General features: G+C 36.5%; 1 protein-coding gene across 1 annotated transcript; it reads left to right on the top strand.

Annotated features, from left to right (window-relative positions):
• The first annotated feature begins 15,135 nt into the window (after positions 1–15,135).
• Positions 15,136–16,123, top strand: LOC133876662 (zinc finger protein ZAT5-like). The gene has a single exon (XM_062314916.1). It carries the CDS (start codon positions 15,304–15,306, stop codon positions 16,012–16,014), a length of 711 nt encoding a protein of 236 aa, XP_062170900.1. The 5' UTR covers positions 15,136–15,303; the 3' UTR covers positions 16,015–16,123.
• Positions 16,124–20,512: the final 4,389 nt, after the last annotated feature.

The raw sequence follows: 20,512 nt of genomic DNA, 5'->3' as shown, positions 1-20,512 counted from the left end.
AAGAATGAGAAGAAGAAGAGGCGAATAGGTGAATAGAAGCCAGAAGAGGAAGAGGACGGTGAGGAAGATTGAAGAAGAAAGAAGAAGAGGCGAAGGGGTGCGACGCTAGGAAGAAAATGAAGGAAAAAATGAAGGGGGTGCGGCGTTGTGCTAGGGTTAGGCAACTTAGGCTTCCGGTTTTTAACATATATATGTATATATATTATTCAGACGGGGCGGGGCGGGGTGGGGCAGGTCCCCGGGGTTTTGAAAAACCCAAACCCGTACCCTGCCCCGCCCCGCACAAATCAAACCGTTTTTCATTATGTATTTGCGGGGCAAGGGAAATGTGTTATGGGACGGGGCGGATTTCGCGGGTCGGGGTGGGGCCCGGAGGTCCTGCACACCCCTACCTACTACTAATACTCCAAATAGTTTCATTTTTTGTATTGTATCATGATTAATTAACATATCTGCGTTATATTGTTGGCAGGTACAAAGTGATGGGCCAATGTTGCATGGTTAGACATCAGGCTCTCAGTCAGCCTACCCCATCGGTGCCCCCTGGATTTTCAACTCCATAGGCTATTACTAGGGGTAGGGGTCAGCCTCCTCTCTACTTTGATCATGTGTCAAAGGTGAGTGGTTGACAAAATTACTATTACTACCGTTAGGGGTTAGCCTGCCCCTTGGAATTTCGTATTGTATTACTGTTTGTATTTACTCAAAAACTAAACATTGGTGTTTATTTTGTGGGGCTTTGTTAGCCCTAGGGTAGTGTCCATTAGGGGTGTACAAGTGGGGCGGTTATTTAACCACTAATAACCGGTAACCGCTAATAACCATTAACATCCGCTAACCGGATAACCGGGAAAACCAAAAAATCAGAAATAACCAGGTACTCTGGTTGCGGTTACTGGTTTTAGGGTTTTAGGAAACCAATTAATAACTGGGTAACTGGTAACCAGTTTATAAATATATATATACACACAAATAATTATATTTATTTTAGATGGGCTTCAAACTCAACCTTTAAATTCAAGGAATGAATCACCTTAAGTTTTTTAATATGAAGGTTTGGTATTTTTTTGAATTGTCATCATATTTTAATTACAATACAATTGCCATTATATTTTATAATATTTGTTTGTTTGATTTTCTTTGCAATCATTTTATTTAATCTATGGACTTGATTGTGAGCTTATTGAAATGAATGAATGGTGAATGGTAAATGAAATTATACATGTCCAGTAATATTTACAATTTAGCATTGAATATTGAATGGTTGGATATTGGATTAAAAATAACCAAAAAAAAAAAAAAAAAAACTGAAAAAATGACAATGTATGAAAAACGGTTACTTGGTTAATAACCGGTTTTTAATAACCGGATAGTCGGCAATTGGTAATAACCGCAACTGATATCTACCGATTGCGGTTATTTAAATGAGAATAACCCAATACCCTAGCTGCGGTTATGGTTATGAGGAAATAACTAGTTGTATATCCCTAGTCCACACAGTAAGATTGTATGGACCTACACAATCACAACAATCAAAGCCGGTCAATGCTAGTGTAAGCACTCCAAAATATGCCTTCGTTAAGTTATTTTTGTCAATTTTTATAGTGGTACCGTTAACACAATAAGGTTGTAAGGGCTTTTGTAATCATAAATGACTTCTCAATTATAAGTGTCTTCTCATGCACATGCACAAGTTTGGATCACAGTTGCCTCTGCATACCCAAGAATGGAGCAACTTAAAGGGTGGAGTAGATGTGCATCTTCAATACCACTTGTGAGGGGTGGGATTGCTTCAAGACTAAGGACATCGGATTGGTTGAAGTCTTAGATTGGTATTGCAGTGAAAAAGTTGACACTACTTTTGTTGATGTTAATTTTTTACATTGGCTACATTCCTATGACAAAAGGCTAGTGTTTTGTTCAAGAAAGTGACATTCAGAGCATTCAGAAAACAAGTTCTTTCTTCAATGTCCAGACACGATCCACAGAGAGTCTCTTATTCTTCAACATGTCCGGACAGCCAACGGATGCAACTTCCAAAGAGCTTATGTTCTACATAGTGTCCGGACAGGTTAGTGGACGCGACTTTCTGAGAGTACCTGTTTTCTAAAGATGTCCGGACACCCCCAGTGGACACAACTTCCTGAGAAGTATTTTTCATGCAAGTGTCCGGACACGTCACATAAAGTTTTTCTTTCTGATCAATGTCCGGGCACGCGTTAGCCTATTTAAAGGGGCTTCTAGGCAGTTTTTGTTTAAGAATTCCAATAGAGAATTCCATTATGCGAAGAGAAGGTTTATTAGGTTTAAACATAATTATGTATCTCTCTTAGAGTGTTGCATGTATTTGTTTGCTCAACCATTGAAGCCATCTAGAGTGAAGTGCCAGTTAAGGAAGATCAAGAAGAACTCTCCAGAAGGGTCTGGGAGAGAGGCAGACAAGTAGGAGTTTGTTATAATTCAAGAGAGTGACTACTACAAAGGGTTGTGAGTACGAACTTCTTGTAATTTGCTATTTCTTCAGTATGATTGATTTCCTGGGTTTGGCTGCCTCGTAGTGATTTTTCTCTTTGGTACAAAGAGTTTCCACTTCATAACCAAATATTTGTGTTATCTGTTCTTACCGCTTTACATATTTGGTTATATGTTGGTTGTGGTTGTTTGGAGTCTAATTATTTTTAATTGATATCAGAGTGGGTTCACTCCGTTTAGATTAATTTCCTGAGTGTGATCCTAAACTTCTTTTTCTTATGTCTCTTCCTCTTAATTCTGTTCCTTCCTTCGATGGATCTAATTATGGCTATTGAAAATCCCGCATGAGATTTTTTCTAAAATCAATAAACGTTTGGCATATTGTCGAAACTGGACGGATTCCACCATGGATGAGAATAGCTTAATGTACTATTCCTAAAAAACAAACTCGTGTTGTGAATGAAAAAGCCATAAATGCTATATGCCAAGCTCTTTCACCATCATAATTCTCACGAATTTCTTATTGTGAAACTACAAAGTAAGCATGAGAGATCCTATAAACCACATATGAAGGAACTAAACTTGTTAAATATGTAAAACTTCAAATGTTGGTTTCTCAATTTGAAGGAAATGTTGGAAGAAGAGACATTTAATGAGTTTTATACCATGATAAGTGATCTTCGAAAATTCTATGATTAATCTTGGAAAGAAAATTTCTGATGCTATACTCATTAAGAAGATTTTAAGATCTCTATGTGAAAGATTTATGATAAAGTTACTGCTATTAAGGAAAGCAAGGATCTTGATAAAATGAAAATTGAAGAGCTTGTTGGCTCTCTTCAAACTTATGAATTTTCTTTTCCTTCCATTAGAAAAACTTAGTCCATTGCTCTTAAGGCTGCTAAAGAAAAATATAATAATTCATCTCATGAGGATTCTAATGATGTGGATGGATTTTCTCTATTTGCTAGAAATTTTAGGAAGATGATGAACTCTAGTGATGGAAAATTTAGGAATAAGAATGTTAAATCTTCTGAAAATCCTAAAGGTGATTCTACAGGAACTGGTCAAGGAAAGTTTGAATGTGACAAAAAGGATCCTCGTGGTCCTAGACGTTATGAATGCTCAGGGTATGGTCATATTTGTGTTGATTGTGGTAATCTAAAATAATCCAAAGGTAAAGCCTTTAATGCTACTTTGATGAGATTGCTGGAAAAGACTCAAATGACTTAGCTTTTGTTGCTTCATATGATAGTTATCTTGAGTATAATAATTACTATTCTGAGAATAGTGAGTCAGAAGATGAAAAAAATGAGCTTCAGAGCATCTACAATAAGTTGTTTGTGAAATGTTCTGAATTGAGAGATCTAAACAAACTACATGTGAAAAGGCTTAATGAATTTGAAATTGAAAGAAGCAAATTGATTGAAAAAGTTAAGCGTTTAGAAGATGAATTAAGTGAATCACAGTGCCACTTGAAAATTTTTTTTCTAATGATAAGCTTGTTCAAATGCTAAATGATCAAAAGTGTTCTTTTAACAAATCTGGCTTAGGTTTTGATAAATTTGTTGCTTCTTCTTCACATGATGCTTCTACTTCTAGAACTGTATTTTTTAAGCCCAAAATATCCGAGACTCATGTTGTTTATTTGGATAATGGTAAAAATGTCATTGTTCATGACCATGTAAAAGTTGAATCTAAAATACCTGGCAATGAGCATTATAAGTTTAGATTCATTCCTACTTGCTTTCATTGTGGTATTATTGGTCATACTCGACCATATTGTCTTCAGATTTGCTCTCAAAGACCTTGGACTAAAAAGAATGATCCTAAGAAAGGTAAACTTGGTACAAAACCTTTCATGCCTAAATATGCTCCCCGGCAAAGGAGGCAATCTTCTCAAAGGTCTGTCTCTAATTGCCATCATTGTGGCAAAATTGTTCATACCCAATCTAGCTACTTCAAGATGAAACCCCGTGAGCATAAGTATGATAGTTCCTATTCTAGGAAAAGATATGAGAGGCTGTGCAACATGATAAGGGATGTTATAACTAGGTTAGATAGGTTGGACAAAAGTCACAACATTGCACTTAGGTTTAAGTAGGCTTAGGTTAGGAAAGTTGATACCATTCACCCTTTGAGGGGGAGTGGTAGTGGACCCACCTAGAGTTAGGTGGTCTTTTAGTATGTCTAGAATCATTGTTCATGCTTTTTCTTATATCCTAGAGCATGCTGAGTTCCATGCATTGCATTTTGTTGTTATTTTCTTGTCTTTTGGTTTGCATATGATTTGCATCAATTCTTGAGTAATTTATGTTTTAATCTGAGTTTTTCTATCTTCAAATCTTTTTGCATTTAATGGTTTGATCATGTTTACGAGAACATCTAGCATGTCTAATATTGCTTTCAGAGTTATTCTAATGATGATCGGGCTGGTAATGCGGTTGACAGAAAAAGCACGTCGGGCAGATGCTTTTCTGTTTTGGTTAACTTCCAGGTGATATCAAATCTGTCGATGGAGGTAGGTTTGAATTTCTTAGGAAAACCTTTGCTGTTTGTGACATGTCCTAAACAGTCTCCTCACATGCTAGGAATAGACTCTATTGTGTTCTTTAGTCTTATTCTGCAAGCATATCTATTTTGTTGTTGTTTGCTGTATTTATTTATTTTTTGTGTAGTTTTTTTATAAAAGAAAAAACAAGGGAGATGCAGCATTTTTTTGACAGCTTTTTTTCAAATATCTCATGTCTTTTTAACTGATATCTCAGCCTCTGTGCTTTGTGGAATATCTTTACATATACTTGAAATGGTTTAATTTGATATCTGCCATTGTTTTTCTATTGCATTTGAAGCTTAATAGTTCATACCTCTCATGCTATCTCTTTTGTGCACTATCAAAGCTTCCTTAAGAAATTATATTATTCTCTCTGGTTTTTACTTTGGATATTCTTTTGAGAGAAACTTTTAGTGTGTTAGTCAAATTTACCAACTCGCTAGTTGAACCTAGAACCTAAAAATTAAAAACTCTAGCATTCTCTCTAGGTTACAACACTAAGAATGAAAGCAATCAATTCTTAGAAAAATATGGATATAAAAAGTCCACTGCTGAATATGCTCTTAAAAGTTTCTTACACTTGTCCCTTAAGAAATAGTCAGTGGCCAAATCATTGCAAAAATAGACGGTCACTAATGGATTAAGTAAAAGATAAAGTACTGTATCTTAGGGAGAGTGTATCAGATGAAGGTGACTAGACTATAGTAAGATAAGGTTTGACTTTTTTGACTTGGCATACTTTATACCTTCTCTTACCAGGCTGTTCAATTCCTATAACCTACTTAGTGTTTTTCTTTGTTTTTGGATGGCTTTCACACACTACACGCATGGAATGAGGTGAGTGAATTTTTTTGTTTCATTTTATTACAGAAAAACATTGCTCATACTTACCTCTCATATATATTTTTTGATATTTTGCCTTGCTATTTAACTGTTTTCTCAGTTTTATATACATGTGTATTTGGGGCTTTCATTGAGAAATTTACTTTGTTTTTGCCTTAAAATTTATTTTTGTGTGTGGAATGTTTGGATAGCTCTGTTGTGTGTTCGGACACGCGTGCCACAAGTGGCTATCGGGAACTCCTGTCCGGACATGCGGTCCCTGTGTCTGGACATGGATCGGGAAAATCTTAAAACTGCCGCATCTTTGTTTCTTTGGCACTTATGTTTTTTTGGTCTTCTCAGTTTTTTGCTCACCTCCGTTTCTCTTGTGCTTTCTACTTGATTGTCTTGCAAGCTTTCATCCAATCCTAATCAAGTTATGTGCATTGTCTTCCTTTTTTTTTTTTTGAATGTGTATTGTTCTTGGTTTACTTTTGAGTTTTTGAAATTCTAGGGTTGTGAAGTCTCATTATCTGTTTGAGTTCTTGGATTCCTGGATTCGTGGTTTCTTGGTTGAGTGTTTTAAGTTTGGGAATAGTTTTTACTCATGTGATTTTTGGGCATTTTTGAGCTTGTCACTTGGTTTGTTTTTCTTAATTTTTTTTCATGCCCTCTAGGTGTTTGATGAAATGCCTTAACCAATACTTCTTCTATTTTTGGGATTTTTTTTTTTTTTTTGGTATCTTCATTGCTTTATTGCCTTCTTATAGGATTAACATGGGATCTCTTCATGGTTTTGTGCGTTTAGTATATTTTCTTTGTGAGTGTTTCAGGCCATGTCTAGTCGTAAGAGATCTAAGGTTGAGATTGATGCTGCTATTGAATGCATTCGTCATCGGAAGATTGTGATTGAGAATGGAGTGTTATGGTTTGACATCAAGGCTCCACCATTCTAGTTTATTTTTCAGATTTCAAAAATAAAGTGACTTCTAATTTAACTTGTGTGTGCAACGTGTAACAAAATATCAAAATACAGAATGTAAAAGAGACAGATATTTTGTTAATGAAGTGGAAACTCAATTGAGAGAAAAACCACTTCGGGACAGCCAAACACAGGATATCCACTATTCAGAAGACAAAGCTAGTTACAAAGAAGTAGCACTCACATACCCCTGATGCAGTGGTCGTACCTTGACCTTTGACGCATAACCCAATGCGAATGCCTCCCAACCAAGTCTCATACTTGAAAGGGTCTTCAATGGAATCCTTTAACGTAGGACTCCCCCCTAAGATAGACTTCAATACGGGCAGAGCAATAGCACTTCGTCAACGACTTGAGAGTAAATTGATCAACATATAACTCCTAAATTATACTCTCTAAGCTCTAAGGAATTCAATATCGAATTCTTACAAATTACATGCCTAGAGGCCTCTATTTATAGGCTACAGAAGACCTAAATTGAGTCTGAATCAATTTTCTCTAGGCAGCATCCGGACGGCCAACTGTGCAATCTGCTTTCCAAATTCGCTGATATTCTTTCTTGAATAGGTCCACGTCCGGACGGTGTTGCCCTAGCGTCCGGACGGTTGCACTTCAGCTGCACGCAATTTCCATAATAAGGACTGGTGTTCAGACGTGTAGACCTGACGTCCAGATGGTTGCAAATCTGCTCCACGTCTTGCCTTATCAAGGAAAGCGTCCTGACGGTGTAGACCTGTTGTTTGGACGGTTGCAGCTATCTTCTCATATCTGTGTCTACGAAGGAAATCCTTTTACTTGTCGAACACTGAATAGCATATAGACGTATTGTTGAGACATCCGAACGGATTCAACCATGAACAGTTCGAAGCTTCTGGATACTGATGGGAGTTCGGATGGAATAACCATGTCTTTTGGATGGATGTTGCTTGACTGACGAGCGTTCGGACGGTTGATAGGGACGTCCGGACAAATGCAAGGGATTCAACTTTTGTCTTGAAATCCACACAGAATCTTCTTGAAGCACATAACTGAAGTGTAGACTCTGAATGTAAACAACATCCCTGATTAATAAGCAACATTACATAAAAGTGATTTTGTCCAACAGAATGCAGCCAATCACAAACTAACACAAGCTGTTTTCCCAATCCGTGTCTACGAAGGAGAGTTGGAATCTTCTCGAACTTTAAAGAGTGTCCGGACGTGTTGCGATGACGTTCGGACGGATGCAACCTTGAACTGTTTGAAGCTTCTCGACATTGATGGGCGTCCAGACGTATGACTGGGCCGTCTAGACAGATAGGATTTGACTTCTCTAACTTGGAATTTGCACAGAATCTTCCTTGAACACTTGAAATAGCTTTTGTGAAATACTTTTGAAGACTTTGAAATATACAACATCTCTGATTATGACAGCAACATTACATGATAGTGATTTTATCAACAGAATGCAGCCAACAAAACTAACAAGATTTCTCAGGAAAATGGATGGCTCAGTATTTTTGATGATGTGAATATTTATTAGTGGCTTGTCCATGAGTTCTATATGAATGTGAAAGCCAATGTCCACTATGATACTCCTTATGTGGATACTAAAGTATGCAACACCAGGCTGCACATCACTCCTGAGGTCATCAGTGAAGTCACTGGTATTCCGTTTTTCCCTACTTTCAGCATGCCCTTTCTAGATATGGTTGCTAAGCCTCCACAAGAAGAACTTATGGCACGTTTGAATCCAAGTGGGGAGTATGAATGGGAAGAACATAGGAACAAGATTCTTATTAGCTATTTGCAGACTCCAAAGCGTCTGTTGGCTAGGATTGTCATGCAGAATATCTCGCCCATCTTCCGCAACATTGATGTTCCACTTGATCGGGCTGATATTTGCTATCATCAATCGGGTTCCTTTCTATTGTGCAAGCACATGGTGATGACAATGATAGAGTAACAAACCAATAATAACATAGCATTGCCGTTTGGATGACTCATTACGAAGATCTTCAAAAACGAGTTTCCTTATATCCCTCCCACTTAGCCAATTGAAATGCCTGAGGATGTTTTGGGAAGGCTATAGTGCTAAAGTCGAATGCTCAACTTCATCGGTTTCAGGTGCCTAATGAACCAGGTTCTTCTGCTCCTTTAAGTTCTTCCTCTGCTTCTGGACCATCAAATGCTGAGCTAATGAGTCAGATGACTCAAATGAATGAATTGCTTCTATTTATGGATCAGCGTGGCTCATGGAGACAGATGTTGTGCATATCAAACTAAACATTCGAACTACTCTCCGCAACATCATTCAAGGAGATCAGTGGGATCAAGTGTCGTGATGTTTGCTATTGTTGTTTTGATGTTTTTGTTAAACAGTTTGTTTTGATATTTTTTGGACTATTTTTTTTTTTCTCGGTTGTATACTCTATTTTACCCTTTGTCATTTTGTGACAAAAAAGGGGAGTATTATTTTTTGTTGTAACCGTTTTGTCACAAAATGGCCAAAGGGGGAGTTAGTTAGTTTTTGATACGGCTACATTCCTGTGACAAAAGGTTAGTGTTTTGTTGAAGAAAGTGGCATTCAGAGCATTCAGCAAACAAGTTCTTTCTTCAGTGTCCGGACAACCCAAAGCCATGTCCGGACACGATCCATAGAGAGTCTCATGTTCTTCAAGATGTCCGGACAGCCAATGGATGCAACTTCCAGACAGCTTTTGTTCTGCATAGTGTTCGAACAGGTCAGCAGATGCGACTTCCCAATAGTACCTGTTCTCTAAGATGTCCGGACACCCTAGTGGACACAACTTCCCCAGAAGTATTTTTCATGCAAGTGTCTGGACACTAGGGCTACCTCTCCGGACATGCCTCATAGAAAGTTTTTCTTTCTAATTAGTGTCCGAACACATGTTAGCCGGTCAAGAAATCGTCGGCTAGAAATTCGTTCTTGACTTGTTATAGGATTTTTAAAGCCTATTTAAAGGGGCTTCTAGGCTGTCTATGTTTAAGAATTCCAATAGATAATTTCATTGTGCTAAGAGAAGGTTTATTAGGCTTAAATAGAATTATGTATCTCTCTTAGAGTGTTGCTTATATTTGTTTGTTCAACCATTGAAGCCAATTAGAGTGAAATGCCAGTTAAGGAAATTCAAGAAGAAAAACTCTCCAGAAGGGTTTGGAAGAGAGGCAAACAAGTAGGCGTTTGTTATAATTCAAGAGAGTGACTACTGCAAAGGGTTGTGAGTACGAACTTCTTGTAATTCGCTATTTCTTTGGTATAATTGATTTCTTGGGTTTGGCTACCCCGTAGTGGTTTTTCTTTATGGTGCAAATAGTTTCCACTTAATAACCAAATATCTGTGTTATCTATTTTTACTGCTTTACATATTTGGTTATTTGTTTGATTGTGGTTGTTTAGAGTCTATAATTATTTTTAGTTGACCTAGATCCAGTAACTAAAGGCAGAGAGACAACTTCATTGGCAGGGAATGGAGGTAGAGGTGCATTCTCATCAAAGCCCATTATTGGAGGAAAAAAAAAAATTGCACCCCAACTACCAACTGTGAAGAAAGCACTTTAAATAATGGAGTCTAAGAACAAAAAGATGAAGAAACCAGAATGACAAAAATATTAGTAATGTAGTGAGATGTTGCAAAGTATAGGGTTGTGTATGTTTTTTAGGTTTTGGTCAAACTGGGATTGTGTATGTTTTTGGTTGAAATGTAGTATTTTTAATACTACATATATTTTTGTTGTTGTGTGTATCAAGAACAACAATATTAGGAAGAAATGTTGTGTATTAAGTAGTTGTTGATGGAAAACAGAAATGGCAGGTGTGATTTTGTTGAAATATGGTACTTGTAATTTTTGTCCAATTTTTGCGACTGTGATGTTTGTATTGAATCATTAACTATATATATTTGATGTGTAATTGTAGCATCTTAATATCCAATGTGAAATCTTGTTAGTATCTTGTTTCTAATGAAATGTTTCATATTGGCTCATTGAATTTATCATGTACATGAACAAATGACATTGCCAAAACAAGGTTTTAGCACCACAAAACCTTCGTAAGAATATAAGTAGCAACCCATAACTTGCATACTCCTAAACAAAATTTATATTACAAAACCTGGCCCTCTCATACTACCACCACACAACAGCAGCAATAACCTTGTCCTCATAAACAAATTCATGGCAACATCACCCTCCCACCAATACAATAACATTGCCCTCTCATACTACCACTACACAATGTCAACAAAACAGTTAGAACAAAACAAATGGCTAATGTCATCTGGAATTTTTTCAGGGCGTTGTATTTACTCTTTTTAAACTCTAACTACAAGCTTATTTTGGCCAATTCAACATCTACTGTGTTCTTGTGTTGGGCTACTTCTGCATCAAACTTTGACGCACAGAGTTTAGCTTCTAAGTCAGGCGCATCTTCCTTCTCTCTCAACCTCCACATTACCCTTTTACAATGCATGCAGACGTCGTCATCAGCCCAAAGAAAATAACCACAATGACCATCACCTTCTTTCTGCAAATTAAGGAAAAATTAGTTACGAACAAGTGAAGTATCATAAAAACTTCAATTCAAAAGAACCCCCAATTTGAAGAAACCCCGAATTCATATAAACCACCAAGTCGCAAAAACCCCATCTCACAAAAACAAAAAAGAAATCGAGAAAACCCTAATTCCCAGAAGCCCCAATTCGCAAAAACCATATCCCAACATACTTTAATGAAATACAAAATTTTGAGACATGATTAATATGTACTTTCCCTGTAATTAGCACATCCAAGAAATCTTAAAACAAAATTTTCTTTTGTAAATGAAGTCTTCATTACTGCTTCTATGCCGCACAGACATTTTTTATAATCCAGTTTGGTTATGCTTGCTGTTAAAACACTTTCCGGTTTGGTTACACAAGCCTCTGAAAACGCGCTTTTATCCTTTCTTGCAAAACAGAAAGCTTGGTAAGGATGCTTGCTGGGGGTGCCAGCTGATCCCACTCCGATGCTTAAGTCAATTCTTTGGATAATCTGTATGAATGCCTTAATAATAATAATTTCAGCTAGATGAATACCTGAAGGTAGCTCTATATTTATACATAGGGGAGAGTGGGTTTTCCCCGGAAATGGTGGGAGCCGGCTCTCTGATCATTGGTCTCCACTTCTGGAACGTGGGCAGCCACGTGGTCTGGAACATGGTTTCCGTATCCTCCGGGATGTGGGGCTCCACGTGTCAAATAAACGTGTCTGCTTATATACAGATCGTGTGCGCCCACGTCCCGAGGCATGATTGATTGAGACGTGTAATGACCCAAATTTTAAATTACGTTTTAAGAATAAAATCTAGTGGATAAAAGACTAAGACTAACTAGATGTCTAGAAAATGCAATAGGATGCATACAGAAACGCGTAGAAAGTCCAAGAAATAAAGGAAATAGAAATAGAGAATAAAGTATATATTAAAATAAATAGTGGCGCGTCCGAACGGTACCTCACTTAAATGAGGCGGAGGCCACATTTTCACGTGTGTCCGGATGGTAGCTTATCCGCGTCCAAACGGGCACTAAATGGGCGCATGCCTTGTTTAGTAAGGCACGCGTTCGGATGGATTGTAATACTGTTTGGACGGCTAGCAAAAGAAATGAATGGCGCACGTTATTGCAAGTCGCTCGTCTGGACAGCAGGGTATTGTCGTCCGGACGGGACCTGCTTCATATGGGCAGAACTCCCATTTCTTTCTGTCTCTTCGGTTTTTCTCCCCATTTCTCTACGGTTTTTCGCCTAAAAATCGTGATATCTTGAAATCCAGCCGTTCAATCTTAGATCCGACTTCGGTAAAGTAATCCTCGAAGCCCGATCTACGTTTTGACTGAACTTTTTGAGGTATTTTCGTTAAATGCATGTTTTGGAGATTTTGGTTAAATCTTATTAATGTGAGTTTAATCTAGTGCTTTCTTTAGGTAATGAGTCACTTGGAACTTGCTTGAGGCTACCCAAACCATGGGTTTTGGTTTGACGATTTTTTGGTGAGTTTCCTTAAACCCTAGCTTCTCGGTATTTAATTTTAATTGAGTTTTTATGTGATTAACCCTTAGTAAATCCTATTGGGTTAATAATATTGTGTTTGGGGTAGTGTTTAAAAGTTAGATCGTTAAATCATGTCAATAAGTTAGTAATTTTTGTAAAAAGATTAGTGAACATAATTTTAAGGTTAATGTTATTGATAAGATGTTAGTGAAAATAATTTATGGATTAGTTGTAATAATGTATAGATTAGTAAATATAATTTAAGGTTAATATTTAATGTGATAGGTAATTATTTAAAGGTGGTGATTTTAATGTCTAATCCTAAATAAGTGTTTTGGGTTAGTGGTGTAGTAGGTAAAATTTGTGAGTAATGTTTATGGGTGTATAATTGGGACCCTTAAAATATTATGGGTTTTTCCAACGGTTTAGCCTTGAGCGATTCAAGTGCTAAATAGTGCAATGTGTTATTCCACAGTGATACATTGCAAGGTGGTGTCTAAGAGACCTAAGCTTGATATCTGCATAACCAGGTGAGTATTCTACTCACTGAGGGACCTTAGGAATTTAAATATATGAATTGCTATGTTTGGTTTAATTTGATGTTAACATTATGATGATGATTTGGTATATGTAATTATGAACTATATTGTGAAGATAAAATATGTTGATGAATTGACGTTGAAGAATGCATGAGATTTGTATTGTGAATGATGGCATGGCATGGCATTGTATTGATGTTGAGTATTGCATGAGATAATGTAGAGATGCATGAAGTTACATGTGAATGGATAACATGATGTAGGACATATATATATATATATATGTGTGTGTGTGTGTGTGTGTGTGTGTGTGTGTGCGCGCGCGATTGAATTGAGAATATGATGATAAGTTAAAGTTGAGATGATTGAAATTGATATCTTTAGAATTGTTGGGAATTGAGAAACAAGAAATTATATTATGAATGTGGTATGCGTTGAAAGGAAGATGAATGAGAATAATGCGATTGAGTTGTGGATCGTGGAAATTGAATATGTGGTGATAATGGTAGTATATGAGTACTTAGTTAAAGGTAAGCTTAGGGTATGTGGCTCTAGCACTTGAGTTGTTTGCTTTGCGGGTATGTGGCTTTACGGGCGGTGTTAAAGGTAAGTCTAGGGTATGTGGCTCTAGCACTTGTGTTGTTTGCCCTGCTGGTATGTGGCTTTACAGGCAGTACTTTTTCTCTTTCGTCTGTTACAAAGATAAAATCTATTTTCAAATTAGGTTGACGAAAAATTTATTTATAATACAATTTATTAAACTAACATTTCTTTTTAGTACTATTAATTGATCTAAGAAGGACGGGAGGGAGACATGCCCCCTCCACAAAAAAGAAAAAGAAAAGGTTAAACATTTTTAAAGAAACGGCACTTGTTTCCGGCCGTTTCTTTGATTGCATGTTGGGCTGCGCAACTTGTCCTGACGACCCAGACTACAACCCTATTCATTCCCACGAGCTTTAGATGATAGATATCTTAGCTTAGCTAAGAGAAAAGTAATGGTGGGTTTGCTTGAAAGCCACCGGCCGAATCGATCGCTTATTACTTTTTAATAAACCTAATTAATTAATTAATTAATTACAACCTTTCTGTAAGAAGACATGGAGTGAATGAGGGTGGAAATGCTTTTAACGTGCAACCCCCCCTTTACTTTCATGATCAGTTGTGTTTATATATATTCGTGACTTGGTCGCCATCGTACGTGTGAGAAATTAACGTACCTAAACGTTAACTTACACCTAACCTTCTTTTAAGTCTCTTAACACTACTGAACGTTACCCCGGCCCCTCCCCCTCTCTAGCTCTCTCTCTCTCTCTCTCTCTCTAACCAATCATCAATACTAAAAAAAAAAAAAAAAAAAAAAAGACTCGGTTGATAACTAATGAACTAGCTGTATTGCGTATTGCGTCGGCCAAGCATCACGGGTCCTCTTACTTCTGAACTGTTCTCTCCTATTTATTCAGTTCCGTAAATTAGTGTTATTTCTCTCTTTTACCAGATTTTCTTTTTATTGGGTAGAAAAAAAAAAATCATTTTTCAAGAAAAGACAGGTGCATACAAAAAGTAGTAGAAGCATAGAGAATAAGAAGAAAGAATATAGATGCGTAGCCTTACGTGCAATTAATTAAAGAGCGTTAAAAAGCAAACTTTTCTTGGTAGTAATACTTCCGAGGTTGGAAACGGAAGGAAGATAAATATATGTTGGTGGCACCAGGCAGCAGACAGCAGACTCATTCACTATGGGCGGCATTTGACTCCTACAACCCACACTTGTTACTATTCATTCTATATATATAGATATATAACAACGCCCACTCTCTCCCACGCCTGCCTACTTCTTTGCTTCCTCTCTCTCTCTCTCTCTCTCTCTCTCTCTAAGCGAGCTCTTGGGGTGGTTTCCGGTGAATATGGAAGGCCAAGAAGATTTCGTGAAGTCTAAGGATCATGCCGAGATCGTCAAAGGCAAGCGTACCAAGCGCCAAAGGCCCTCTCCGTCTCAACCCTATTCTTCTTCACTGACTTGTAGCTCATCAAGCGGTTCAATTTCGTCGGCCACAAATGTTGACGTTGACGTATATGAGAGCACCGAGGAAGAGGAAGACATGGCTAACTGCCTTATTCTCTTGGCCCAAGGTGGTCGGCCGATGGAAAGGTTTCATAGCCGGAAGTTGTCGGAGATGGCCGGGTTCTACGTCTACGAGTGCAAGACTTGTAACCGGACTTTCCCATCGTTTCAAGCTCTGGGCGGGCACCGGGCAAGCCACAAAAGGCCGAGGGCGGCCATGGCCATGGTAGAGCTGCAGAAAAAAGCGACGGCAACACCGCCTCCCAGGGAATGCCTTGAAGAAGCGCAATTCAAGGCCAAAATCCATGAGTGCTCCGTTTGTGGGTTGGAGTTTATGTCCGGTCAAGCGCTGGGCGGCCACATGAGGCGGCATAGGGCGGCTTCAACAAGCACCACTGTGGACTCCCAACACGTTGAGATCAAACCAAGAGATATTCTGTCTTTGGATCTTAATCTTCCGGCGCCGGAAGACGATTCGAAGTTCCCCTTTACATCGGCCGCCCAACAAAACCTCGTCTTCTCCGCCCCCTCCTTGGTGGATTGCCACTACTAGCTAGCTGGAAGAGGACGAAAAGAATATTGTTGATTATTGATGAATGTGAATTATTAATTACCATTATTTTAATATACTATTATTCATATAAAATTATAAATTCTTTCAATTCTTTTGTGTTATTTGCTATAATATATGATGATCATGGTTTTTTTAAATATCCCTAGCCTACTATATTGAGTAAAATAAGCGGCTAGCGTTTGTTCATGGTTGCCTTCCATTCACGAAAAGTGAGCATTGAGTAATCCTATACAACACTTAAAAAGCTTACGTATATTATCCGAATTAATTATTAGAAATTCAGACAACGAAATTACTAGAGATCTTCATCTTCATCTTCATCCGAACACGGGATATTTCTCATTTGTTTTTTGAAGAAAAAGAGATTAATTGAGAGAGCATGTGTAACACTCGATCGGGAGAGACAGATCGAGAGGATACGGCATGGGAAGGCATGGTTAGGAGGGTTTGGGAGCAGCAGCACGCCAGCACCACAACCTAAAGTCGTGGATTAGGTTCACTTTGTGTGTGTTTTTTTTTATTTTTTTTATTACAATAAAAGTTAAACTCTCTTTTTCTGTCTCACCCAGACACGCTCTAAAACAGTGTCTGTTTCATTAAATGACAAGAATAAAATGGATAGCAAAAGCTGAGTTGTAACACCCCATGCCATATGTATCCGTGCACCTCTTTTTTCTTATTTATTTATTGCCCAATTCTATTTTATGCAAGCTGTCTAGTTATTTACAATTTGAGATTGAAAGACTAATATATATATATATATATATATATATATGTGGCCTAAAAATTATACTTTATCCACTTAATTAAAATCACATGCATTCTTTTGTTTTCTTCAGTCTTAAAATATATAATTACAATTTGATCAATACAATTAGATATAATTTGAATAATATATAATTCTTTTAAAATCTAAAATTGGCATTTCAGTTCAAATTAGATCAAAACCACATATATATATATATATAAATTTTCTTTATAAATTTTTATTGTTTCTGCTTGAATATATATATATATATATATATATATATTATTTTATAGGACCCAACTCACTTTTAACTCTAGCTAAACCGGCCGGCCAACTGTTACACCTAATTAACCAACTCTGCGATTCCTTACTTTGCAAGTCACTTTAGCAAAATCTGAGATCCCTTACTTTGCATGGGGGCCTGATCATGAACGCATTGATATTCCCCAAGAAAGGTACTATATATATAACTTACTTAAGTTGCTAAGGATTTGGACCCATTATCCGTTTTAGTTTTAGTAGCTTAATTAGGTATAATTATGGAATCAAATTCTTTATCATTCATCAGTTGTAACTGATCGATGAACAAGGAGAGGGTTACTTTCTTGGTATATATTTTGGAGAAATTAGATTTATTCTCTTCAAACTCTCACTTAATTTGTAATTTTGCTTCAAATTTAAAAAATAAAAAAATAATGTTCCTTACCAGATCTACTAATTAAATCCTTTTACTTAATTAACTCTCTCTGTTAGGATCTTTTTGTTAAATTCAACTTAAATTCACACGTGAGTCCTCTTTTAAGATTTATCAAAAACAAATCCTATTGGATGATGGTAAATGAAAGGGCTTAATAGATTGATAGGAAAGATCATATATAATTTCTTGAATTTCAAAGAAAATTATACTATATAATTTCTCGCATTAATTTCATCGATGTGGATAAGTATCCTCTTTTTGTGTATTGTTATCAGACTTAATTATATATAACCAAATAGTGGTAAACATGCTCGCCTACTAATCATGTGTTGTACAAGCATGTGATAAAAATAAAATAACATAAATTAATTAATTAATTGTGTCACAGAGAGAGAGAGAGTTTGAGTCACTTGCACTACTGGGTTGTGTAGAGTTTGTTATGTGCACGTTGCTGGTAAGCGAGGCATGTGGACAGATTGCGTAAAGATGTCATATACGGATAGAGAGAGTGAAGATCAACATTGACATTCCCCTTATTCTGGTCTGTGGTCGGTCACTTTATCATATATATATAAAAACCAATCAAAATGCTCATTGAAAAACAAAACCCAATATTCTCTCAATATGCTACAAAGACCCCACATTTAATATATATATACAACAAAATTATATATGTTCTTTTTTTCTTTTATGCATTGAAGAACGAAATAGTATTAGAGGTTCTTAAATATAAAAGGAAAATTACATAAAAGCCTTCCAAACTATCGGTTGTTTTTAAAGTAGCCTCTTGAACTACCAATACTAATACTCTGGCCCCCCAAACTATTAAATAGTGCCAAAAAGACTTATTTTGTCAAAATATTCCTATAATACTCTTGCCATGTGTCATATTTTTAACTAAAAAAATAAATAAAAATTAAAACAATTTAAGAATTAAATTTAAAAATCAAAGAAAATTTTAAATTTGTTCTTAAAAAAATAAAAAATAAAAATAATATGAGAGTGGTCGGCCAACCCGGCCTCTTTTGGCTAATGGGGATGGCTGAGCCACCCCCAAGTCTGGTTTGGGGGTGGCCGAACCCACCCGAAGCAAAATAAGGGTGGCCAAGCCACCCGCAAGGCTCTTGAGGGTGGTTTCGGCCACCTCCATGTTGTTCCTTGGAGGTTGCCGAACCACCCCCAAGGGCTATGGGGTGGTTTGACCACCCCCAAACTAGCCTTAGCCACCCCCTTGGCCACAATGGAGGTAGCTAACCACCCCCATTTTTTTTTTTTTAGTTTCTTTTAATATTTTTAATTTTTATTTGATTTTTAAATTTAATTTTTATTATTTTTTAATTGAAAATATGACACGTGACAAGGGTATTATATGAATATTTCGATAAAATGAGTCTTTTTAGCACTTTATGGTAGTTTGGGGGCTCAGAGTGCTACTGTTGGTAGTTCAAGGTGCTACTTTAAAAACGACTGATAATTTGGAGGGCTTTTATATAATTTTCCCATATATAAATTATAGAAAGGTCAATGCTAGAGTCTATAACCAAACCCCTTATGTGTTTTCATCATGAATCTTACAACATATTGGTCTTGATGTATTTTTTTTATTATTATTAGATATTTGATGGTAGCTGTATGTGTAGCCAAATCTCCGAGATTTGATTACCCTTATTAATTCATCTCACCTACTACATTTCTCTATAAATAAATCATTTTGTGACATAGTTGTATTCAAGTCAACAAGATCGAAATGTAGCCCTACCAAGCTTTAAAACGGTGGACATAGGGCTCTAAGGTTGAATTACCTCAAATTCTTGTATTTCTCTCTCTTCACTTTTGTTCCTTTACATTTTAAATTTTTATTTTAATATGCTATCAGAGCCAATTTTCTGTAAACTTGTTTAGGGTGTTTGGAAATCATTGCCGCAAATTTTTTCAAAAAACATACCGTGTGCTTCTAACTATTGTTTTGGAATAAAAACAACACCTATGGGTTCCACAAGCCCTAATCTATACTGCTTTAGCCGAGCAAGGCAATTCTAAATCTACAAGTGCCATAAAAAATTTCTCTACCATCCATGTGCTTAATGCACTACCCACCATCACTCAAGTGTCATCAACGTCGACCATAATTGGTGTTTCAACCCCCAAAAAAGCGCATGGAGGTTGCAGATATGCTAATCGAATGAAGTTTTTGTAACACCCCGCTTTTTACAATAAAACATAAGTGAAAATTTCGATTTTCACATGACATTACGACATTATCAGAGTTAAGAAATTAGCAGCGGATATATGTATTTTTCTTAACAAATGGGAAACTATCACTTCAGAGCTGACTGAATAACTTCTTTGAATTAAAATACGAACCATGTGTTCTAATATAATTAAATATAATCAAACAATAACATATGTTCCACATGCGGCACTTAATAATATATAACCATTGTTTTATCCTAATACATACTATGACATAACAAAAGGTCTCATCCTTAAACATAATAATCTTGGAGGTTCGGATCTTCCTCCCATCCTGCATAAACTCGCATGTGATTATGGTTATCACTACAATCTCATACTGTAAAAACAGTGAGTCAATTGCATCCCATTATATAATGACATATTGATTCATTTAACAATATACAATACTATAACATGATGGATAAATATGCATAGTCTTATTAACAATTCTCTTGTACAGTCTCATTAATTAATGTAGATGGATAAATAGATGTCGTGAGACTCTAACTTATGATACGGTCTTATCATTGTCGTGGGTCTTTTACCATCTCCAGTCTTACCATAGATAGTTGCTTGAGAACTTTAACCACCTCTTTTTATTTCATTAGTACCATGGACTCTAACCACCTATTTTTCTTTATATTGATTTCGTGAACTCTAACCACCTCTTTTCATTCATTCATTAATTCATGCCTTAGGACTTAAACCTTTGATTTTTCTTATTAACAAGTTCATATCTCATGACAGTATAATATATAATGCCATTTCATAAGCAAGCTCATATCATTAAAATATGC

This window comes from Alnus glutinosa, chromosome 9 (genome assembly GCF_958979055.1).
Source record: "Alnus glutinosa chromosome 9, dhAlnGlut1.1, whole genome shotgun sequence".
In the NCBI taxonomy this organism is placed as follows: domain Eukaryota; kingdom Viridiplantae; phylum Streptophyta; class Magnoliopsida; order Fagales; family Betulaceae; genus Alnus; species Alnus glutinosa.
The sequence above is the reverse complement of the archived record's forward strand: the minus strand, read 5'-3'. Positions and strand labels throughout refer to the sequence as shown.

Excerpts from the sequence above, each read along its gene's own strand:
- LOC133876662 (XM_062314916.1), top strand. The coding sequence starts at position 15,304 with ATGGAAGGCCAAGAAGATTTCGTGAAGTCTAAGGATCATGCCGAGATC.